Source organism: Giraffa tippelskirchi, chromosome 6, assembly GCF_054371585.1.
Source record: "Giraffa tippelskirchi isolate mGirTip1 chromosome 6, T2T-mGirTip1v1.2.pri, whole genome shotgun sequence".
Classification (NCBI taxonomy): domain Eukaryota; kingdom Metazoa; phylum Chordata; class Mammalia; order Artiodactyla; family Giraffidae; genus Giraffa; species Giraffa tippelskirchi.
This window is the reverse complement of record NC_137280.1, coordinates 141,185,799-141,210,546: the sequence shown is the minus strand read 5'-3', so window position 1 is coordinate 141,210,546 and position 24,748 is coordinate 141,185,799. Positions and strand designations below refer to the sequence as shown.

The 24,748-nt window shown below is 48.3% G+C and overlaps 1 protein-coding gene across 6 annotated transcripts; it reads right to left on the bottom strand.

Annotated features, from left to right (window-relative positions):
* Positions 1-541: 541 nt before the first annotated feature.
* Positions 542-18,854, bottom strand: NIPAL4 (NIPA like domain containing 4). 6 transcript variants are annotated; one of them, XR_014056689.1, is made up of 7 exons: positions 16,285-16,623; positions 13,009-13,248; positions 8,917-8,973; positions 7,192-7,282; positions 4,416-4,576; positions 1,421-3,245; positions 542-929 (listed from the first exon to the last, which is right to left on the bottom strand). XR_014056689.1 is itself a non-coding variant. In XM_081500472.1 (7 exons), exons 3-7 carry the CDS (start codon positions 13,283-13,285, stop codon positions 2,617-2,619), a joined length of 1,215 nt encoding a protein of 404 aa, XP_081356598.1. In that variant the 5' UTR covers positions 13,286-13,375; positions 18,428-18,570; positions 18,681-18,854; the 3' UTR covers positions 542-2,616. The 6 variants fall into 6 exon arrangements, 4 of the variants coding, with proteins under 4 accessions (XP_081356598.1, XP_081356599.1, XP_081356597.1 ...); XR_014056690.1 differs by having other exon boundaries at positions 1,721-3,245; XM_081500472.1 differs by lacking the exon at positions 16,285-16,623 and adding exons at positions 18,428-18,570; positions 18,681-18,854 and having other exon boundaries at positions 542-3,245; positions 13,009-13,375.
* Between the last annotated feature and the right edge of the window lie 5,894 nt (positions 18,855-24,748).

Here is a 24,748-nt window from a genome sequence, read left to right as displayed (position 1 = left end):
TTGTTTGTTTTCATGTTGTACTGGCTAGCCTGGATAGGATCCATCCCTGAGGACTCCTCAGAAGAGTTCCCACAGGGAACATCCGCCCAGCCTGTCAGACCACCATGGAAGAACCTGAGCTACAGAGTAAGCCTGGGGTCTTTGCTTGTCTTTGCACCCGGACAAAGGCTGGTCTAGTTTAAATAGGCCTGGGGTCACCCGGAACATGAGTGATATAGACCTACCTTGAGGATTTGTGAGGGCTTAAAGTATTCATGGGAGGCTCTCAGCATTGTGATTGGTTCCTCCTAAGGGCTCAAGCATTAACAAGGGATGGTAAAAACAAACCAACAAAAAAACAAGGGATGTGCAGAAGTCTTCAGCGGACTGTATTCCCCAGACAACCTTTCCCTCTCTAGTGAAGGCTGGGCTGCAGAAGACACTGGAGGGACAGGACCTCCTTGACAGCCACAACTCTCCAGAGACTGGGGCCTGGCCTGGTCCCCCCAGCACTCGAAGAACCAGTTTAATTGTTCCATCTCCAAGGGCCGAGATGTAAGCATCAGGTAAACACACTCAGAGGTCTTTATTACTGACCCCGCAGACCACACTCTCAGGGTCCTCAGCTCATGGCCATTCTCAACATCCAACGGGTTGCATTGATTTTAGTTATAGAGAGAAATCCACAGTCATTCAAAATTGGGGCTCTACAGCTGGAATGTGTGCAGAAAGCCAGTCTGTTCATTGGAGCTCTAAGGCCAGCAGGAGTTTGGCCTGGGCTTGTCTGTGCTGAGGGCCCAGGACATAAACACAGGCACAGGTATGGAGTTACACAGGGGGGCTCTACACCAGCTCGGGGGGCTGAGGGCCAGGGCTTCCTTCTTGACAAATATACTGACCCCCTTACCTCCGTATCAATGGTCCTTGAGTCAACTGTCACATTCTCACTGCTGGAAAGAAGGAAGGGAGACTATATTAATTCTCTCTCTCCAGCTGCTCTTGGTTTTTGACTGCCTCCAGCCAAATGTGGGGGGACCACAGGCAGTCCCCAAAGCAGGTGGTGGTGCAGCAGTTGTGACACACTGCCTCCCGGGGTGGGCAGCTCACCAGTGGAGTGGGGACTTGGTGGCAATCTGGTCCATGGCCAGAATGCACCCCGTACCTAGCTTACACCCCAACTTGGTCATTGAACTTCAAAGCTGATCCCGCTGGCCAAGCCTCTAAGGCTTCAGCCCAGAAGTTACCCAGAGGAGACTTCCTTGGCAGCCCAGTGGTTAAGACTTTGAGCTTCCACTGCAGAAGGGGACTTCCCTGTGGTCCAGTGATTAAGACTCCATGCTTCCACTGCAAGGGGCATGGGTTCAATCCCTGGTCTGGGAACTAAGATCTTACATGCTGCATTTAAAAAAAACACACACACCCAGAGGTTACCTTTTCCCACCTGGGTTCTTGGTCGGCCACCAGAGTAAACACAGGTTAGCCCCTGGTTTCCAGAGAGCTTGTGTCTGCTCTCTGCCAAATCCTGACTCTGCTCCTCACTCTTCTCCCTGTCTCCCCAAATCATATTGTGGTTTACTCCTTGAGGAAAAGGAAAGTGCATTCTACTCAATAACCAGGCTACTTTTAACAGTGGTGCAACTGCTATTCTCTTAGAGTGAGGCAGAATGAAACTCTGGGCTTGGCCAGCGCCACCTTTTGTTGTGGTGGTTGGTTGTGTTGTTTTGAGTTCTTGGACAACCACCTGAATATCTCTGTGACCAACTCCGTGGGGTGCATCTAGAGAGGGAAGAGGCCTTTCCAGGTGGCGCTAGCAGTAAAGAACCTGTCCGCCAATGCAGGAGACATAAGAGACGCGAGTTCAATCCCTGGGTCGGGAAGATCCCCTGGAGGAGGGCACAGCAACCCACTCCAGTATTCTTGCCTGGAGAATCCCATGGACAGAGGAGCAGGGTTGCAAGAGTTGGACATGACTGAAGCAGCTGAGCACAGCACAGAGGGAAGGGTGGGGCTGGGGCGGATGGAAGCAGATGCTAAGCTCCAGGCTGGCTCCTCTGGGAATGGGGCTGGTGGCAGAGTTTCCCTGAGTTATCAGGCAGCTTTCACAGTAAGAAGGTCAGCTAAGGTCTTGTTTCCGTCTCCGAAGATGAGGTGGCAACAGCAACAAGACATTTGACAAGAGTTGTGTGTCTATTAGTTCTGGATAGGAGCATGGTGAGTTGCTCTCTGGGCCTTGGGGAGCCAGGTGTACTTCAGCCTTGGACTCGGGAACAGTGAGTCTCAGGAAGAGAACTTCCTGATGACCAACATTTCGGGGAAGTTCCTGGCTACATTCAATGGGTCAAATCCGATCTTCTTCCCTACAACACAAAGGAAACAAGTGGGAAGGGAGGTCCAGGGGACCTACTGGCACCAAGAAAAGTAGGATATTTGGTCACTGAGGCTGTGTTTCCAGGAAGTTATACCACCACTGCTCACTGAGTAGGGATTTTTCTCCTGGAAACAGCGATGAGGTATAAATGAAAGTCTCAAGAAAAGAGCCCATTGGTAAGAGTTGTGTTGGAAGTAACCAGGTGGCTCTGAAATCAAGCAGTCAGGCTACACCATGGGGCTCATCCTCTCACTTCTCTACTTCAGGGTTTACGAATGGGCTGTAAACACTTTGGGCTTCTCTTCTGGTGATGGGGTGCTAGAGAGTTCCATGTTGTCCACCAGGACATTCTTGTCTCCAAGTCTAATGACACTGGGCTCTGGGGCGGGAGTGGTAGGTGGATTTTTGTGCATGTGGGGCAGGCTGCTCTGGCTGATGTCCAGGTCTTTGAAAGCGTGAAGCATGAATACACCCAGGATGATGGTGACAAAGCCAGAGAGGGTGCCCACGATGTCCACGGCCGACATCCTGTACCACTCCTTGAAGAGGATGATGGAGGAGGTCATCACCGTCGTGGTGAAGAACACGTAGTAGATGGGGAACACCAGGGAGGTATTAAAGATGTCCAGTGCCCTGTTCAGGAAGTTGACCTGAGTGCTGATGGAAAGTGCCAGCATGAGGGACAGGATGTAGGGGAGAGGGTGCCGCACAACTGGCAGCCCCTGGAAGAAGTTCTTAATGGTGATGCCCAGACCCTTGCTGGCGGACACGGAGAAGGCCCCGATCACAGAGCAGATGATGATGTAGATGAGGATGTTCCTTTGTCCGTAACGTGGGGCGACGACGAAGATGAGGATGAGGCAGGACACCAGCAGAAACACAGTGAACACGATGTACCCTTTGTGGGGGAGGGAGAGAGAGGACCTGAGCTGGGAGGATGCCATCAGCATCTAGAGCTTCCCCCCAACCATGGCAGCGGGATGTCACATTAAGAATCTGGGCTCTGGAAGACTTCCCTGGCAGTCTAGTGGTTAAGACTCTGCACCTGCAGTGCAAGGGGTGTGAGTTTGATCCCTGGTCGGGAGACTAAGTCTCTTCAGTTGTGTCTAACTTTGCAACCCTATGGACCATAGCCCACCAGGCTCCTTGGTCCATGGGATTCTCCAGTCAAGAATATTGGAGTGGGTTGCTGTGCCCTCCTTCAGGGGATCTTCCCGACCCAGGGATCACACCCACATCTTTCACATCTTTTGCATGGCAGGCAGATTCTTTACCACTAGTGCCACCTGGGAAGCCCATCTTGTGGCAAGGCCAAGTAAAAATAAGTAAAAATAAATAGATAAATAAATCTGTGTTGTTAAAAAAGGAAATCTAGGCTCTGGAATCAAACATGGGTTCCAGTCCCAACAATACAACTTTTTAATAACTTGTACAAGTTATTCATTAAACCCTCAAGATCTCAGTTTCCTCTTTGTAAAATAGGAATAATAATAGGACCTTCCCTATAAGAGCTTTTTTGTGAGATTAAATGAGATAATATACTCAATTGACTGAATGCTCCCTCCCATTCATACATTGAAACCTAATCGTTAATGTGACAGTATTTGGAGGTGAGGGTTTTGAGAGGTGATTAAGTCGTAAGGGTAGAGCCCTCATGAAGGGATTAGTGGCCCTTCTAAAGGGGACTCCAGAGAGCTCCCCTGCCCCTTCCACTAGGTGAGGACACAGATGTCTATGAACAACATCTATAGGGCTTGATCAAGGACTTGATGGCTTCCAGAACTGTGAAAAATGTCTATTGTTTATAAGCCACCCAGTCTATGATATTTGAACTAAGGCAATGCAAACAAAGCATTTAGAACAGTGCCCATCACATAATAAACAGCATCAATACCTATCAGACTGGGACCCTGTAAACCAGCCTTAGTACCAGCCCATCAGTTTTCTTCCCCAAACTTGCTTCCTCCTCCTCCTCCAGGTGGCAGCACCTGAGACGGCCATAACCCAGTCAGCCCCTCCCCAAGGTTCACCCCCAGCGCTTTGCTGCTCAAGGGGAGCCGGAACCTACCTGTGTCTTTCATCTTGGCAGCCATCTCCATGATGGTGCTGATCTTCTCTTCCTCAGGGGCGTGTATCACCATCACTGTGCTGCCGGCCACGCAGATCACACAGCCTAGCTTCCCCAGCAGGTTCAGACTCTCCCCCAGGAAATACGAGGAAAAGACGGCACTGTGTGCAGAAGAGGAGAAAGGGCTCAGAGTAGCCAGGCTGGCCCCAGCATCCCGGAGAAAGGCTGAGGCTGAGTGAGGGCTCACTGCTGTCCCACGTGGGAGCTTTTCTGGACCCCTTGAAAATGTCTGAAATAGAAACTTGCTTATGGGAGGGCTACAGTGTAGGCTGGAGGAATGGACAACAGCCACGTGAATTTCTTTCAGTTTAGAGACAGAGAGTATCCCCAAACAGAAGAGTTGGAACAGCCCTTCAGAGCACTCGTGTCTAACTTCCTACCCAATGAGCACATCTTCTGTAACACTGCAAACAAATGTTAAACGCTTTCAGCTTTGGCTTGTATACCTCTCGTGGCAAACAGCTCACCCCCCTTCACAATGCAGATGAATCCATTGTAGGTTCATTCTATGAGGTATTACCCAAATGTAATTTCTACTTATCCCATATCTTATTCCTTGCACCATACAGAACAAACATTCCTTCTTCCATTTGTATATGCCAGTATAAACAACCATCATGACCATTACAGGCACTGTGTCTTGAGCACACTTTATCAACATGCACTGCATGTGTGCATGCGCAGTTGTGTCCAACTCTGACCCCATGGACTGTAGCCCACCAGGCTCCTCTGTCCATGGAATTTTCCAGGCAAGAATACTGGAATGGGTTGCCATTTTCTACTCCAGGGGATCTTCCTGGCCCAAGGATCGAACCCATGTCTCTTGCATCTCCTGCACTGGCATTATGCTAGGAGCTTTCTATTTATTACCTCACTAACATTTTACAACTCTGAGAAGTAAAAAAATATACTTATGCCCATTTTATAGATGAGAAAACTGAGTCCCATAGAAGCTTAAATGGTGGCAAGATCATACAACTGGTAAGAGACAAATCAGAATTTGAGCTCAAATTCAAATTATAAAGCCCATGGTTTTTCCCTCTACATCTCACTGAGGAGAATTGTGACTTGAGTCTTTTCTGGGCAAAACACCTCCAGTTCCTTGCTGTTCTTTGGTAATATGACTTTCATTCCTATCACTTCCTCCAAATGAGCTGGCAAAGGTGAGGGAAGACAGGAGGGAAATGGGACAAGTCAGATATGATCACTGGGGCGTGCTTCTGTTTCTTTACAAGGGTGGCGTTACTTTAGGGTAAAAATCTGTTTGCTGACCTAAGGTCACCCAGGGAGCTTCACAAGTCCTATTTAAAGAGATCAGGAAAGAGGGGACTGATGTCTAAGCTCCTCTAAATGTCTCCCATCTCTCCTCTAAAACTACAAAAAGCATTTTACCCACGATGCCTTTTTACCAGCATTTGGTGGCCTTAGCAAAGGCAGAAGTCACAAATTGAAGGGTTCCTTGCCTCTCCTAACTACCTGGGATGGGAATTTGTAAACTAACTAGATATGCAATAGTGGTATCACAGCTACATCAGCCAACTATGCAGTGTGAGTCACGGCTCTATCTGGTTTTTGACTGTATAGATGTTGCAAAATTATCTTCAAGCTGGTAAAACAAAACAGGAAATTACAGGTATTGGGTGTGATGAGCTGGCACTTACCAGGACTCCATGGTTAGGGCAATAATCAGAGCCAGCTTAAAACGGGACACAGGACCCCCACAGAGCAGGGGTCTTGTAGCTTGGGAGGAACAGGGCAATGGGAAGCACACACATGTAATACCAGTTATCTTTAAAATCATCAAACATTTTCCAGGAAACATGGCCTAGTGATTAAGCATCAAGACTCTGAAATTAGACTGCCTGGGAGGGAATCCTGGCTCAGCCTCCGGGGATCTGGGTGATCTTGGCCAAGATGCTTAACCTCTCTCGGCCTCAGGTCTCCCCTCCTTTTTAATTAGTAGGGATACTGTAAGGATTAAAAGTAGCACACTGGTAAGAATTGCCTGCAATGTAGAAGGCTTGGGCTCAATACCTGGGTTGGGAAGATCCCTGGAGAAAGAATAGGCTACCCACTCCGGTATTCTTGCCTGGAAAATTCCATGGGCAGAGGAACCTGGGAGGCTACAATCCACAAGGTCACAAGAGTTGGACACAACTTACTGACTAAACAAGAACAACAACAAAAACCCTAAACACATGTTAGCCATGGTTATTCTTCAGTGCCGATTCTGTACTATGCACTTTCTGTGCATTATCTCATTGAGGCCTTGAAGCAATGCCTTCAGGCAGGTATTATGAACATCCCCACTTAGGAGATGGGAAATTGACGCTTAGAGTAGTTAAGTGACCTGCCATAAATTGTAACTACAAAGTGGCAGAGATAAGGTTAGAACTCAGGGACAGTTAATGTAGGGCTTGTACTTTCAATGTGTGTGCCATTCCTACTATGGCACCAAAACACTGACATGAGACCTTCAGCCTGGTGGCAGGGACAGCCCTTTCCCTGGATGGGCTTTGGCCTGCCCCTTCACTGCCCAGGCAGCCGAAGGGATGCTAGAACAACAGGCAGCACGCAATCCCCAGTGCAGAGCCTCTTTCCAGGAGCTGGGACTGACCCAGGTCCCTGACTGCAAGTAGCAATTGACCCCATATGGCAGTTTCAGACATCAATTGAAAACATGAAGGAGTCAGAGAGAGCAGGAGAGATGACTAACCTTATGAGGATACTCAGCGCTCCCAGAGGGGTGACGACTGTGGCAGGAGCGAACGCATAGGCCCCGAAGTTGGCAACTTCCCCAGCAGCCACTAGGAAATGAAGGGAGAGAAGAGGTCACAGCGGCTCTGATGCGCCATCTCCAGCCTAAATGAATGTGGGTGGAGACAGCTTCCTTCAGTGTTCACCCATTCACAGAATCCCAGACCAGCATTCATTACAATCCCAGTCCTTACGCTTCCTCCCTGCAGAATCTCATCTAAAGGTCAGGCCCAGACCATCCTGACCAAATCCTCTCATTTTAAAGATAAAGAGATGGCCTAGAGTCCAGGGTCACATGGCGCCTTCTTGTTCTAGAGGTCTCTTGGCTTCTAGCCTAAGCACGATTAAGGGTATCTCAGACCAACGATTGGTCTGTATGATTAAAGTAAGTTCTAGAAAGTGGGGCAGGAAGGAGATCGAACCAGTCAATCCTAAAGGAAACCAACCCTGAATATTCATTGAAAGGAGTGGTGCTGAAGCTGAAGCTCCAGTACTTTGGCCACCTGATGCAAAGAGCCTACTCATTGGAAAACACCATATTGCTGGAAAAGATTAAGAACAAAGAGGAGAAGGAAGCAACACGATGAGATAGGTGGGTAACATCACTGACTCAGTGGACATGAATCTGAGCAAACTCTGGGAGATGGTGAGGATGGAGAAGCCTGGCATGCTGTAGTCTCTGGGGTCGTAAAGAGTCGGACATGACTTAGAGACTCAATAACTATCAAGTATTAATTATCAAATAAAGAAACAGGCACAGTCATCGATTCTCCAGGTACCAAATGGTCCATGGAGCTGTCTTTCCCAGAGTAGCTGTGGACAGTCTAGACTGACAGGCAGGTGGTTAGACAGACATTCCCAAAAGGTCTACTTCTCCCCACATGAGTTTCCAGTTTGCAGACTCCTGTCTCTCTGCTCATAGAGAATGACCTGGGTCTGCCCTTTGAAAGCAGGTGATGAATGTGATAACTCTGGCTAAGACAGGGATCAAAACCTGACTTAGGGGATTATAAACAGAAAGCTCACTACTTCTCTATCCACCCCAAAGAATTAGGGTTTGAAATCCAGAAAGGGTGGTGGAAAGTGGGGGGAAATGTGTGAACGTGCAAGTTTGGACAAACCTTAGGTGGCAGACCAGTCACATCCTAAGTGAGCCAACAACTGCTTGTGGAATGGGACAGCTGACTTAGGAGCCCCAGGCCGTGCCCTGCAGGAGTCTGGGAGACTCTGACAGGCAGTTATAGTTCCCTGCCTTTCAGGGGAAGTTGAGAAACTATATCTTTATCATTATCAGTTCTGTACAAACCTCTCTGGGGACAGATGCTTTGTGGATGAAAGACTGACTGTGGATGGAGAAAGTAACCTGAGACACCAGGTAAAATGTTCTACCTGCAAAGACTATCAAGGTTTCCACTTTAGAAATCTGGGCCTTGGATGCATATTTTGCACAATAGAGACATCTATTCCTTCTTCCATCTCTGCCTCTATCATAGATAGGGCACTGTCCTTAGTAGCAAAGAATCCACTGACAAGGGACTTCTCAGTGGTCCAGTGGCTAAGACATTGAGTTCCCAAAGCAGAGGGCCTAGGTTTGACCCCTGTTTGGGGAACGAAGATTCTGTGTACTGCAACCAAGACCCGGTACAGCCAAAAAAAGAGAGAGAGAGAGAAAGGACCTACTTACTCGTGAGAAATCCAGCCCACCACATTGAGTCCTTCAGGTAGCCATAGCCTCCGTCCACTGTAGAAAGGAATGGACACTAAGTTAGAGGTTGGCCACGTTTTCCCAGGACCTTTCCTCCTCTCCTTCCCCTACCCAGTCTCTAAAGGTTCAGTGCCCATCAGCTGTGGTGCATCCTCCAGGCTTCCTTCTGGGCCCTCTTCTGAGCCAGTGCATTCTTTCCAAAGTTTTACATTCCATCTGGATGCTCATGTCCCTAGTTCATGTATGCACCTTGATCCTTTCTTCTGAGCCCTGATGTGTATCCGGTTGCTTACTCGACAGCTCTTGGGTCTGTCATAGGCATCTGAAACTCTGTCCTAAATGAACTCTTAATTTTAAAATGCTCCCATCCACCAAATGAGGGCTTCCCAGGTTGCTCAATGGTAAAGAATCCACTTGCTGACAAAAGAGGTGCAGGTTCGATCCTTGGGTTGGGAAGATCCCCTGGAGAAGTAAATGGCAACCCACTCCAATATTCTCGCCTGGGAAATCCCATGGACAGAGGAGCCAGGTGGGCTATAGTCCATACAGTCGCAAAAGAGTTGACAAGAGTTAGCAACCAAAACTACAATAACCCACCAAATGAAACTCAGTAAGGGGCGCCTCCGTGTATCTAGTTGCTTGATCCAGAAACCAGGGACTCACACTGGACCCTCCCACTCCTCCACTGTCTGCATCCAGTCCATCCTGTGCATTGCGTCTCCAAAAAGCATCTACAAGTGTCCACTCCACTGCCACCACCCAACTCCCAGGCACTATTACTTCTGGTCTGGGTGGAGGCAACCGCCTGCTAGCATTCCTCCAGCTCAATCCTATCCCTTTATAATCCATCCCTTTCATAGTAGCCAGGGTTTTTTAACAATCATGTCACTCCTCAGCTTAGAGCTGGCCAGTGGCTTCAAAATACTCTTAGGATAAAGACCAGAATTCCTAACAAGCCTGATCCTAGTTCTGACCCTCCTCACCTCTCCAAAGGCATCTCCCACCACTCTTCTTACTATAGTCTAGCCACTTCGGCTGTCTGTGTTCTTCAAAATGATGAGTTTGTGTGCTAAGGGCTGTGTGTGTGTGTCTCCGTGTTCAGAATAGTCTTCTTAACAATACTTGCCTGTATCTTTACTTACTCTATAGGTCTCCACTTGAATATTGCTTCCCCTGAAATGCCCTCCCTTGGGTTTCTCTCTCATCACACTCAGCTCTTCTCCTTAGTGACACTTACTGTCTATAATTTGAATTGATCTATTTTCTGGCATTTCCCCTACTAAAATGGAACCTCCACGAAGCCAAGAGTTGTGTCTGCTTTGCTCACATGATGGGCTCAGAGCCTGGCACACAGTCAACACTCAAGGTTAGCGATGAGGAGGAGGAGAAGGAGGAGGATGGGTTTTAGACAGTTTTGTCTAAAACTTGAATGTGGTTTTTTGTAAATGCTCATTTTTCTAAGATAGCCCTTGGCTTTCATCAGGTTCTTAAAGGAGTCAGAATCTCCCATAAAAGCTAAGAGTTCTGAGAGCATTTTATTGAGTGGAAATCTCAGAAGGTATTGGAATAGCAGATTGGAGAAAAAACTCATTCCAGGAAAGTTGCCTTTCTGAATGGTCAATGATACTTGCCCTGCTCTCTCCTGAGTGCAAGCAGCTGTTTTTCTGGCACTTTAGGAGGCTCCGGCCTTTGGAACACTTGTCCAGAAGTAGAGATAGAGCAGCAATGACCACCGACCCCGACTTTATCCCCAAACCTTACAGCTCTCCATTTTTAGAGCACATCTGATTCTAGTCCTGGGTATCCAACTGTGAGTCAGGCCCTCCCACTTAGATCACGGTAATACTAAGACTAGTGCTTAGTCTGTGCCAAGCATCTCTCTAAACACACTACATATCTCCACAACAATCCTTTAGCCTGGACTATTCCTATCCCCAGTTTGTCGGATGAGGAAGCTGAGGCACAGAAAAATGAGTTTTCTTGCCCAGGATCACATCACCAGGAACCAAGGAGCTAGAGCTGGTACTCAAGGAGTCTGCTTCCAAAGCTCAGTGTCCCGCAGAACATTAAATTGGACACGTCCAAACCTGAACACATCATCTTCCTATAAACCTGCTCCTCCTGAATCCTTTATCTCAGAAAATAGCACCATCATCTTCTCAGTTGCTCAAATTGGAGAGTTCTGAGTCATCCTGACTCACTTTTTCACCCTCCCTTTGGAGTTAGGCACCATCGAACTCAGTACATTCTATCTTCAAAAACTATCCCTGGACTCCACCACTTGTCTCCATTCCCACTGCACTTTCCTTGCCCAAGTTCTATTGTTTTTCTCCCCTAACTTGTCTCTCAGCCTCCAGTCTTACCCTCAAATCCATTTTGCACCCAGCAGCTAGAGGTCTTTTCAAATCATAAATCGAACTACATCATTTATGCCTGTTTAAAACTTCCATCACTTGCAATTACACTTAAACCCTGGAGCCTAGTTTACAAGACCTTTCATGAGCTGGCCCTCACCCCATCTCTTACCCCTCCATGCTCCAGCCATCCTGAGATACTTGCAACTTCTAATATCAATCACACTCTCTCACCCCGGGCCTTTGCACATGATGTTCTTTCTGCCTGGAATTCTACATCTTTCTCTTTTACCCACCTTGTTATCTCCATGTCATATAGTCTCAGCTCCTCAAATTAGCCTTTACATAAAACCTCCCCTACCCTCCAAGCCTAAGATTTACATGCCCCTCCAAAATATTGCCATCAGTTCAGTTCAGTTGCTTAGTGTGTCCGACTCTTTGTGATCCCATGGACTGCAGCACTCCAGGCTTCCCTGACCATCACCAACTCCCAGAGCTTGCTCAAACTCATGTCCATCGAGTTGGTGATGCCATCCAACCATCTCATCCTCTGTTGTCCCCTTCTCCTCCTGCCTTCAATCTTTCCCAGCATCAGGGTCTTTTCCAGTGAGTCAGTTCTTTGCATCAGGTGGCCAAAGTATTGGAGCTTCAGCTTCAGCATCAGTCCTTCCAATGAATATTCAGGACTGGTTTCCTTTAGGATTGACTGGTTTGATCTCCTTGCTGTCCAAGGGACTCTCAAGAGTCTTCTCCAACACCACAGTTCAAAAGCATCAGTTCTTTGGCATTCAGCTTTCTTTATGATCCAACTCTCATATCCAGATATGACTACTAGAAAAACCATTTTCCCCATGATAGCACTTAACATGCTACAGAACAAGTGCTCATTGACTTGCCTATCTCTCTCACTCAACCCAATGACCCACAAGGGCCCTGTGTCCCCAGGTCTAGCATGGCACCTGGCACACAGTAGGGACATAATGAATGATGATTAAATGGAGCGATTCTTTTACATAGGATTCCTTTTCTCAACAACTGTTTCATGGATACACATCTTATTTTCCAAACAAGCAAATCCCAGTGGACAGAGACTCAGTAATTCTTTTGTAGCCTCTAGAGGAGCTCAGATTGATAGTAAGTGAGGACACATTACTGCCTGACACTGTTATGGGTAGAAGTTTTATATTCCCATTTTTTATGGAAGTTATGCCTTGCCTGCAATGACACAACTGATAAGAAATAAAGCCAGGGGACTTCTTTGGTGGTCTAGTGGCTAAGACTCCATGCTCCCAATGTAGGGAGCCTGTGTTTGATCCCTGGTCAGGGAACTAGATCCCACGTGACATACCTAAGAGTTCTCATGCCACAACTAAAGATCCCGCATTCAGATCAAAGATCCCAAGTACCGCAACTAAGACCTGGTGCAGCCAAAAACAAAAAACAGAACTAGATGTGGGGTTTCTTAGTCTTGGTCCTGGGACTTTTCCCTGTCTTCACCCCAATTAACTGATCATGTAATTCTCATAAACTACTGGATTATAAAGGAGAGTCTCCTGCTGGTGGATGAGATTCCCAATGGGACTGACAGCAGGCCTTCTGTGCCCACCGAGGACAAGCTCGCAAGCTGCTCCAGTGGCCCCATGAATAGAGGCACACAGGGCTGGCTGAGGGCTTGCCACCTGACACCCCGTCCACACCTGCCCCCTCAGGAGCCTACCAGCCCGCGTGGCACCCGAGGCCACCAGTCGCTGCAGGCCCTTCTTCTTGAGGATGACACTGCTGCCAACGAGGAAGCTGGACAGGATGGCCAGCCCCAGACCGACGTAGAAGCTGTAATTCTTTCTGAACCTCTCCTGCCAGCTGCTGGAGGTGACATTGCTGGGCACCTCAGCCTGGAGGTCACTGACGATCTGGCACAGGACTTTTTGGGAGGAGCAGTACAGGCTGATCAGGGAACCTGAGAAGAGCATGGTGAGAGAGTCAGGTGAGGACATCTGCGTGCTTTAGAAGCACTGGAACTGGCCACTGTTTCAGACTCCATGCTTCAGTTACTGCCACATTCCATCCACATCCCGGGCTCCAAACTAAAAAGGAACAGTTAAGGTTCACTGAGTGCTTACTCCAGACAAGGGACTTTATGAACACATCAAGTCCTTCCAACCACATGTCAGGTAAGCACTGTCTTTGATTCCTATTTCATAGATGTGGAGATGGAGGCCATGAGAGGTCAGGAACCTTGCCTAAGAACGCAGGCTGTCTGACTCCGGAGCTCCAGCACCTCATCACTAAGCCAGAAAGATGCTTCCACACACCAAACAGGGCCCCCACCCCCAGCTCTCAGGCGTCACTGAATCCAACCTCCTGGCCTCCACAGGAAACATCTCCCACCCTCTGGGCACAGAGGCCTCCAACAGCTCAGGAACACACATATTCTCCCCTTCCAGAGGCTTCTTCACTTACATATACTTAACTCCAGCCACAGCAAGGAGTCCCTGCAAGTAACAGGAGGGAGCGAGGCTGGAGTAAACAGCCCCTCTGAGGCCTGAAGGTGATGAAATACCAGCATCCTTGTCTATGAGAACCAACCATCCCAGGCCTTACTTCGAAGACTTCTGGCCCAAACAGCAAGGACAAGAGGACAAACCTGGGCATGAGGGGCAGGCCTTTATTCAGTAGAATGAAGCTGCCCAAGTTCAAGGAATCAGTACAAAACACAGGCTGGGACTCACAAGGCCCACGGCTCCAGGACTTTCCAGGAGCATCCCTATCATGGAAACAGCACAGTGATGATGCTCAGGGTTTTACCTGAAGAAACTGGGGCCCTGACAAGCTCTGTAACCTGGGGCTACACTGGTGATAAGCGGTGAAACCAGAATTATTTCTCAAGTGCATAGAATGCCAAAGTCCATGCTCTCAGTCACTACATACCCTTCACAAAGCAGGCAGCAAGAGGGCTGGGTTTCACTCAGCCTCTTGAAGGTTATCTTAAAATATGAACTCACTGCTAACACTTAAAAATCAGGAGATTTCCCACAAAAACTCCACTTCAGGGCTGCCTTTGCTTACCTCGCTGGGTACGCTGTCCCATAGGCAACTGCTGGCCACAGCTCAGCTAGGGTTTTTGCCCCTAGATAGGACACGATTTTTGCGATTCCCCAGAGTCCATACCCAGCTCCCGTCAGTCATTGTTGTTATGTTCTCGGCCCCTTGAAGCATCTGAGTTTGTGACTTTTGGTGGTAGAAGGTCTTTTTCAAACTGTATGTCACAAAGACCCAAGCTCCTGTGCCAAGGATATAAGGCTGGGCCTAGCACTTCTCCTTGGGCCAAGCTAGACCTCTGGGCCTGCACTGGAAGAGCCTCAATGCCCAAAAGGTGAGGCAGCTTTAGCTCTGGCACATCGGGAGCACAGAGTGGCATTTTGGTGGAACAAAGTAAGGGCAATGTTGACTTTTCTTGCACAGCATAGAAAGCATGGAATAGCAGCAGCCCATCTAACCTTCTTTCTTCTCAGCTGGGAAAAGGGAGGCTCTGGGATGGGGAAGGATTTGCTTGAGTCTCACAAAAGCCTGGAGGCAGAACTGGGTCTGGAACCCAGCAGGAGACAGCCAGGCGTCTTTTGCAGTGGGAGACCTCGCTTTCCCACACCTGTGTCACAATCCAGAGAAGAGGAGACGAGAAACCATCTGGGTCCTTAATCAGACTTGTCCTGACTGCTCACTCCTGTTCCTCAACTTAGACAGGAGTCAAGTCCTGGGAGTTCCCTGAGCTCAGGAAAAGAGTCAGAGCTGGGAGGATGCCGGCCAAGGAAGGCAACTCCTCAGAGGAAGTCCAAGCCCACCCCCATGCCCTTCCCCTGCCCTCCTGAAGGTACATCTCCAGCAGGTGGAGCCAAAGGGTGGGCTTGGCAGTTTGGGGGAGGCCCGAGGCACCCAAGGAATTTAGTGCCCTCTATCAAGTCAAGTCTTCCCATAGGGGTGAAAAGAAAAGGAGGGAAGGCTGAGGGCCAAAGGGAACCCAATCCTGAGGCGGATGCGCGGCTGACAAATGGACACTGGGCCAGATGGTCCCTACCTCCCCACTAGAATATGCTAGGACCAGGAACATATTTATCCCCAGGGGAAGGTGAGGCTGAAAATGGACTGCATTGTTCACAAAACCAAAGACAGCCAACACCCAACAGGCCTGTTTTGAAAGCTTCACTGGAGAAGTTAGAAAAACAGGGATATTCCACAGGCTGCAATACCAAGACAGGTAGAAAACTGGAGATATGCCAGAAAATGGGGTGAGCACAGTAGTGTGAGCACAGGTTTTAGAATCCAAGAGCAGAGCCCTGGTTTTATATTCCATATCCCCACTGTATTACTTTGAGCAAGTTCATCAGACTTTTCAGAGCCTCAATTTCTGTCTGTCTCTGGAATGATGACAGAGGTGGTAATATCTACCTGCCTTCTAGAGCTGTGTTAAGGATTAGTTGGGATAATGCGAGTGAAGAGCATAGTCCACTCCCCAGGTTCATAACTCGAGCAAGAGGCTCAGCATCTTTCCTCTTCCTTTCCTGGGTTGTTCCTTCCCTCTATTTCTTAAAAGGTGGATATGGGTTTGGGGGTGGTGGGGCTCTGTGCCCACTCCCCTATCTCTGGTGAGCCCCAGGGAAGACAGGCCTGGGCAGGTACTAATATCCAAAGCAACTATACATAAAAGAAACCCCGACACCCTCCCCTCAACCCTTTTGATGGACCAGCTCCAATCATGCCACGCCTCCTTCTCCCCCTCCACCTCCCCGCCCCCCCAGGTCCAAAAAGGGGGAAAGTCAGCTAGAGTCCTGCTCCTTCCCAAGATGGCCCTGAGAACTAGGTGGGGGGACAAGTGCGGACCCCCTGCCCCATTTGGGGTCCCCTGGCAGGAGAGGACGCGGAAGAAAGGAGCAGCGCGAAGGGAAGGCAAAGCGCAGGGTGCACCGGGTCCCCCCCGGTCCCCGCCGGCTCCACGCACCGTTCTCGCAGCTGCTGTTGCTGGCCGGCAGCTCCATGGGGCCCTCGGTGTTCGCACCGACTCACGGGCTGCCGGCGCCCCAGCTCCCCGGCTCCGGAGCAGGTGGCTGAGAACTGTCCCAGCGTGGCCGGCGTGCGAGGAGCCGCTGGGGTCGGGGCCCGGGGGTGGGGAGAATGACGCGCCCCAGAGGGGGAGGGTCCCCGGGGAGGAGCCACCCGGCCTCTTGGGCAACTCCACGAGGCTGGGGGCTCTGTGCTGAGCTGCCCGCTGAGGGGTGCATGCCCTCCTGGGGTGCGGAGGCTGCCTGACACACTGCGAGGGATCACCACCGCACACCACAGGATGCGAGAGGGCGGGCCCCCGGGCGCCGCCGCCCCGCCGCGCGATGCCGGACGACACCCAGTTCTGTCCCCGGTGACACAGTTGATGGGCTGCGGCGTGGCTGCAGAAGGAGCTATTTTCTGGCCGAGGTGGAAGTGGGAACGTGGGGGTGGAAAAGGGGGCTCTGCTGTCAGCTGGAGCCCTCTCGGGCCAGGGGTGTCTGGGACCCTGTTTTTTTTTTTTTTCCTTCCTGCCTGCCTTCCCGCCTCCCTGCCTTATTCATTCATTCAACCTATGTCTGATGGGCACGGGGACACTAATAGGTAACAGGCCCACAAAGTAAGTATTCAACAAATGGTCCATACATATATGCGGAATGAATGAGGGGTGGAAACTTGGTAAACTGAATGAGAGAAGGGAATGAAGTACTTAGAAATCAAAATGAATCAGAAATATTCCCTGTCCCCTAAGAACCTTATGTATCATTAATAGGGGAAACAAAATGGGATCAACTCTCCAGAGACCAGGGCTTTCCAAATCACCATTAAAAAGAAAATGGAGGTGAGGGAAACTACATTTGTTACTGTGGGGGCTACTAAAAAGTTCAAGAAACACTGAGCTGGACCATAAAAACACTTGGGCAGTCCTTGCTTATGGGCCAGTCACAGCTGTTAGTGCTGAAAAGTCCCCAGTTCATTTAATCCTCACAACAACCTTACTTGCAGCTTTATGATTTAAAGAAAGGATATTGAGGCACAGAGAGATCTAGCAACTTGCCCCGGGGTTCCAGCTAGGAAGTGGAAGAGCCCAAATGAAATGCATGCTCCTAGCAGCCACACCAAGCCTGGCATTTTAGGCCAAAATAATCTTGTGCTCCTGAGTAGTGAGGACATGGGACTCCCATGTTGTGGTCAGTTCTGTTAGGTCACTGGCCTCCTGGAGGAAATAGCTTCTTAAAGTAGTTATTTACTGAGTCCTCACTCCCAAACAGGTACTAAAGCCTTACAGGCATATTTCATTGAAGCCTTCTGTGAGGCAGATGCTAATCTCCATGGTACAGATAAGGGAAAATTGTATAATTTTTTGATTATGAAATAATTTTGAACTTACAGAAGAGTTACAAAAATATTACAGAGTTCCCATATACCTGTCACCAGATTCCTATAATAACATCTTATATAGGAATAGAAAAAGTCGTATTTTAAATACTGAGAAACACACCCCTCCCAACACCACAAGGTCCCATAGCCAGTAAGTGAGGGTGTCAGGAGTAAAAGAGCTGCTATGCCCCCAGCTGTCTCCCCAACCACCACCCTCCACCCTTTACTGGTGGCCTTCTAGCTGGGCCTCAAAGGATGGGTTCTTCCAGCATGTGGCTTCCCTTAACTTACTGAATGACTTTAAAAAGTTATCTTGTCTCCAGAAGGATCAGTTTCCTTACCTGTCAAATAAGACAGCCCTTGCTGCTCCTTTCTGTCTGTGTGTGTGTGTCTGTGTGTATCCATTATCTGTAAACTTTACCATGGGGAGGGGAGGGTAGGTAGGGCAGAGGTCCAGAGATTAGAAAGGAAAGGGAAGCAACAGATCCAAGTTCATGTGTCTTAACCCCTAACATCCAAGCCTGTCCTTAACCTTGGAGGGATGTGGCACAGGAGTTCAAATGGAGGTGAGTACTTCTCAAGACCAGCGGGAACTGGAATGCACAGCAGTCAGAAACAGATTGGCCCTCCTGGGAAATGATACTTCATTACAGGAAAATGAATGAGTCTATGCCACCATGAGGGAGGACATGATGAGAGATTTAGTTTGTCTTTTCTCTTACCTGGGCTTCCCAGATGGTGCAGTGGTAAAGGATCCGCCTGCCAACGCAGGAAATGCAAGAGACACAGATTCGATTCCAGGGTTGGGAAGATCCCTTGGAAAAAGGAAATGGCAACCCACTCCAGTATTCTTGCATGGAAAATCCTGGAAAACAGAGGAACCCAGCGGGCCACAGTCCATGGGGTTGAAAAGAGTTGGACACGACTGAGCATGCGCACACTCTTACCTAAGCATTTCTGCCACTCAGATCCCACCTGTGCTATAAAACGGAGTCCATCTCTGAGGCTGGCCAAGGTACAACCCTCAAACTCTCACTGTATTGTTCCAAGAACACAGGACAAGAGAGATGGAGTGCTTTGCTTTGGCCTGGGCTTTTTAAGTCACCAGAGAAGATCTTGGGTTATCACTGCCTTGTGCCAGAGCTGAGCCTAGATCATGGGAGACAAATACATGCGTGTTCTTTAATACATTAATTGTATACATGCTTGTGATCTGTGGAGCTGCTAAATTTCAGAGTATGGGTCAGGGGCCCCCTTGCCCAGTTTAAGGGCAATACTGAGTTCACCCTGTGCTTTGAGGCAGGGCTTCTCAGAGTTAGATGGATTTCATGTTTTAGGGCAAAGGGCTGAGGTGGAGGGAGCTGGGATCTATTGGAGGGCCTTCCACACCCTCTCTGGGCCTCCGGGTCCCTGTTTGTTCTAGGACGGGGTGGAGCCTCCCCAGGGCTGGCATCGAACATCCCGGAGTGCAGACATAAAGGGCCCCATTGAACTGCAGGCTCCTCGGCTGCTGTCCTGACAAAGCCCTTTTCTCCCTGAGCCACAATAGCCCTGTCAGGTAGGTATCAGGGCCTGCAGCACTGTCTCCCCAGAAAAGAACAACAGGGTTCACTGTCCATCCCAGGCTCAGTCTCCCAGGGGAGGGTGGGTAGCTTTGGAAGAGTCTAACCAGTCAGAGACAGATGGGCTCTGTCCTTAGCCAGCCAGGGATGGGCGAACCAGCTACATCTCATTTGGCCACTTATTCAGGGAGGAGCAGGAAAACAAATTTACTAAAACCCAAATTCCTAAAAATGTGACTTTTTAAGTGCATGTCCAAATATTTTATGTTATAGAGCTGCACTGTCCAATATGGTAGCCACCAGCTCCATGTGGTTATTTGGAACTTGGAAAGTGGCTAACCTGAACTGTGCTTTATGTGTAAAACAGTTACCATTTTGGGCCAGATAACCCTCTGTTGTGGGGGGCTATCCTATGCACCGTAGGGAGTTTAGCAGCATCCCTGGTCTCTGCCCTTTGGATGCCAGTTGCACACATATACCTCTGCCTGCCACCCTTTACCCCTCTTGGTTCTGATAACCAAAAACATCCCAGACAGTTGTCAAAATTGCCCCAGATTGAGAATCATCCAGATTTCAGAAACTTAATAAGAAAAAAAAGGTATACAATATCTCATTCAATAATTTTCTAGTATTGATTACATGTTGACATGATTATTTCTTGGATATACTACATTAGGTACAACACAGAACTATGGTGCTGGAGAAAACTCTTTAGAGTCCTTTGTATAACAAGGAGATCAAACCAGTCAGCCCTAAAGGAAATCAACCCTGAATATTCATTGGAAGGACTGATGTTGAAGTTGAAACTCCAATACTTTGGCTACCTGATGTGAAGAACTGACTCATTGGAAAAGATCCTAATGCTGGAAAAGATTGAAGGCAGAAGGAGAAGGGGGTGACAAAGGATGAGATGGTGAGATAGTATCACTGACTCGATGGACATGAGTTTGAGCAAACTGCAGGAGATAGTGAAGGACAGGGAAGCCTGGTGTGCTGCAGTCCATGGAGTTGCAAAGAGTAGGACACAACTTAGTGACTGAACAACAATCAATTATTAAACTACTTTTCTCTACTTCTTTTTACTTTTTATAAAGTGGCTACTGAACAATTTATAATTATTGGGTTAGCCAAAAAGTTCATTTGAGTTTTGCCATATGATCTTACAGAAAAACCCAAACAAACTTTTTGGCCAACCCAATATATATAGAATGTGGCTCACATTCTTTTTCTTATTGGACAGTGCTCTTACAGAGGAAGAGACTGAGGGCCAGAGAGGAAAGATGACCTGTGGCAGGTTACAGAGCAACAAAGAGGCAGAGGCAGAGTTCCCAGCAGGTTTCCAGACTGGCACCCCAGACCAATGCTTCTAGTCCCACACAGTTTCACAGTGGAAAGGATATTCCAAAATCGATCTATGGGGTGTTTCCAGTGTGGTGTGGCTGCAAAGCACTGGAGGAAGAATACCGAGTAAAGACATGAGTAATAGAAATGTTATTTGTAGAGGGCTTGCTATATATTTTATGTATGCTCATTTAATCTTTGCAACAACCGTGGGAAGCAAAGGTTTATTAATTTTCCCCATTTTCCAGTCCAGTGAGGACACAGCCTCTAATGTGAGAAGCCAAGAATCAAAGGCAGACATTCTCTTCAATAACACACACACTACTTACAGTCCCAAGTCTAGTAACATCCCATGAAATCTGGGTAGGCCACTTTTCCTCCTGGCATCCTATACCAGGTAAAGGGGCTAGAAAAGATGCAGCTTATGGTCCTTTCCAGTCCTGGAGAGCTGGTCTTCAGAGCAGGGAGGGGATGGACAGAGTGCTGTCACCTCCTCCAGGCTGACCTGGAATCACAGGAATCTCGACGGTTGGTATGCAGAGGCCAGCCAACTCTCCTTCTCTAGGTGGTTCCCCAGGATGGTTGCTGGCCTCAAAGAGAGATTTACTGTCTTACACTCATAAAGTGCATAAGAAATAAGGCTTAGAATGGACACAAGTGCACTCAGACTGGCCCTAAGAATGAGCACCATGCCCAGAGATGGGGTCCACAGGCAACTGGCATCAATCATGATTGTTAAAACAGCACACCAAATCCTTCCTCTCTGTGGTAAGCACTGGGCAGGCACTGGGCATCGTAATTCCTGACTCTGGGTACTGGGTACCATTTTAAGTCCCATTTTATAGATGAAGGAACTGAGGTCCAGAGAAGTGGTGGGAGAACTTTGCCAAGGTCATACACAGAGGTAGGGACCAAATTTCAAGCTGGGCTTGGGCATCCCCAGAGTAGTGCTCTTAACCCAGGCACTGGTTTAAGGAGCCCAGAGACTTCTTCCCAGACCTCTTCCTGGTCCTGCTCTGTATGGGAAGTTTGGCACCATCCAGAAACTATATGAAGCAGCCATACAACCTTCTCATCAACCATCCTTCAGAGTTAGAGATGGAAGGGCTCAATGAATCCCACCTTCTGAGTTGGCAGATGGGGAAACCGAGGCACAGAGAGAGGTAAAGTCATGCCCAGCATCGCTCTGTTAGTTAGTGGCAGAATCAATGATTCACCTACAGTCACTGGAATCCCAATCCAGTGACTTTTATCTCCTACTAATCTTTCTGGGCAGAAAGGGCTGACCTGAGGGCAAATAATAAGAGGTATTACTTCCTGGCCACTTTTTAAGGCTGAGTCAGTGCACTGAGACTTTCATACACATTATCCCATTTACTCCTCACAGTAAACCTGAGTTAGGTACTGCTATGATTCTTATTCTAGAGATGAGAAAAATGAGGCTCAGAAAGGTTAAATAACTAGTCTGCAGTTAAATAGTGGGGCTAGGATAAAACCCAGAAGACTGAATCTGGAGCTATTTCTCAACCGCTCTTCTCAGACTGATCACACTGGTTATGGGGTCCTCCATCAGAGTATCTGCCTACAGGTGGAAGGAATTTCACATTACAACAGAGGGCAGAGCTCACTCCAAGGAATGCTATGTGGAAGGGCAGCATTGCTTAGCCTTCGTGTGGGTGTGCAGAGAGCCTAATGCACTTCATGTATGGAAATGAACTCCAGACCTTATCGAAGTTTAACCAACTGGAGTTAAATAATACTGATATAAACTCTTACTTGCTGCATGGATTCAGTGCTGCAGGTTCTTTGCATGCGTTAACCTGTAATCCTTACAGCAATCTCATGAGGTACATGAAGTTCTTCTAGGTTTACGACTGATGACAGTGAGACTCTGAGAGGTATGGGGACTTGCTCAAGGTCGCACAGTTAAGAAGTGGCCAGGCTGGGATTCAACTGGTTGTGGTCTCATCCTCATTCCTGCCTCTTGCTGGTCTGAGTCACTGCTCAGGTCAGCAGCCTCAGGGTGAGGGATCTGGGGGACTGTGGTGACACTGGTCCCCTGTGCCTGTTGGGATTTGTAGCACCTGGCACATGGGAACAAGGGTGGTAGGGGAGCAGTGAGCTTTGTGGCCAGAGGGAAGACAGATCTTAAAGTGGGAACAGTCAACTAGAAAATGAAGGACACATTTAAGCTGATTTCCCCTTTTTGATTTTAAAAAATACACCTATCTTGGACTCTGATGCCTGAGAGGCTGGTATTAAAGAGTCAGGCCATGTGACTCCTGGTCCCCATTCCATCCCTAACGGGCTGGGACCTGAGGCTGGTCTTTCCCATGTAGGTCTCAGGTTCCTCATTATGTGCTATGAAAATAAAAGATCTTTAGTAATTTTTTTTTTTTTTGGTGGTGGGGGGAGGCATCAAAACCTTTTTTCCAAAGTTGCATGAAAGGACAACAAATAAACCTCTTTAAAATGAGCTTCTCTTGTTGATTCAGGGCAAGAGCCTGGAAACTTGTCCCTTGGCCTCCATGCTGTCTCCCTGCTGGGGAGACTCTTGAAGGGATGCCCATGGGTCATCTCAGGTCTCCAGGGACACTGGTCAGAGCCTGGGGACACAGGCACAATGCTGCAAGTGGGTAGTACCATCTGAGTTTCAGGGGAAATTCCTATGCATTCCCAAGTGGTGAGGAATGGGAGGTGTGAGGTGGGAGAGGGGTTTCAAGCTGGGGACTAGCTCAGCCTCCTTCAAGGATCCTGGGGAGGAAGAGCAGGTTAGGGGTGGTATTAAGCATCTGGCCTTATTAGGGGAACCACTGGCCAAAACCATCCACCCTGGCCAGGCAAGATAGTAATCACTTTCATGACTTATCTTACAATAGGAGGTCCTGATAAGGAATGCAGAACTAACAAGCTACCACCAACTGGAAGAATTCAAGAAAGGTCCAAAGGAAAGAGGAGATGCCAGTCCATATGTCCTACCAACCTCCCTCTAGAATCCTCCTCTATGAAATCCATCTTAGCTTGGTGATGCTCACACCACTAGGAAGGATCCTGAGTCAGAGTGATTGGACAGAGACAACCCAGAAACTAACCCCATCACCATAAAACTCAAAACTGCAAGCCAGATGGCAAAGAAGTCCTCCTGGGTTCTCTTACCCTACTGCTCTCCACCTGGGTGCCCCTACCCAACAAAGTCTCTTGCTCTGTTGGCACCTGTGTCTCCTCAGACAATTTATTTCTGAGTGTTAGACAAGAGCCCACTCCCAGGCCCTGGAAGGAGCCCCCCTGCCCCTGCAATCACCTGGCTACACAGGAGAACTGTGTGGCCTTAAGCAAGTTATTACCTTTCCTAGGCCTCAGTTGTCTTCTCTGTAAAATAGAGACAATGATAATGATAATAATAAAGTTACCCCTTACTGAATACTTGCTGTACCCAAGGGCTTCTTAGGTATTATATCAGCAAACCCGTACAATACCCTTTTGAAGTAGGTGTCATATTCTCTATTTTGCAGACATGGAAACTGAGACACAGAGAAATAAGGTAGCTTGCACAAGTCCGCCAGGCTCCAGCTATTAAACGGCAAAACCAAGTGAGAGGCAAACCAAACTCATTTTTGTCTGACTCCAAAGCTAGTATTTTCACCTACAATATACCACCTTTTAAAAGTAACCCTGCCTCAACAGGGTGTGTTGAGAATCATGAAAGACAACCTAGGTCATAAGCACAGACCCAGCGCAGTAAATGGGTTCCCTTTACTGTCTCCACACTATATGCCCCAAAGGTCCCCTACAGAACTGAAGGGGTCCATGAATGTCTATAAGTCCCTCTCTTTGCAGAAAGTGGAAAGAAGGAAATAGAATTCTGTCTAATCTAAGAAAAATTACCTTTTTCTTATAAGAAAGTATCTCTTATGACTGACAAGGAGTGAATCATGGGAATATCTGGGGAAAGAGCCTTTCAGACACAGGAATGTCTAGTGCAAAGGCCCTGAGGTATAAGCAAGCTTGATTTGTTTTTGACAGTGACAGAAGGAAGGCCCTTTTGCCAAAGGGTGGGAGAACGGTACAAGATAGTATTATCCACTTCCAGTACATAACCAAGAGGAGTGAAAACAATTGTGCACATAAAAACTTGTATAC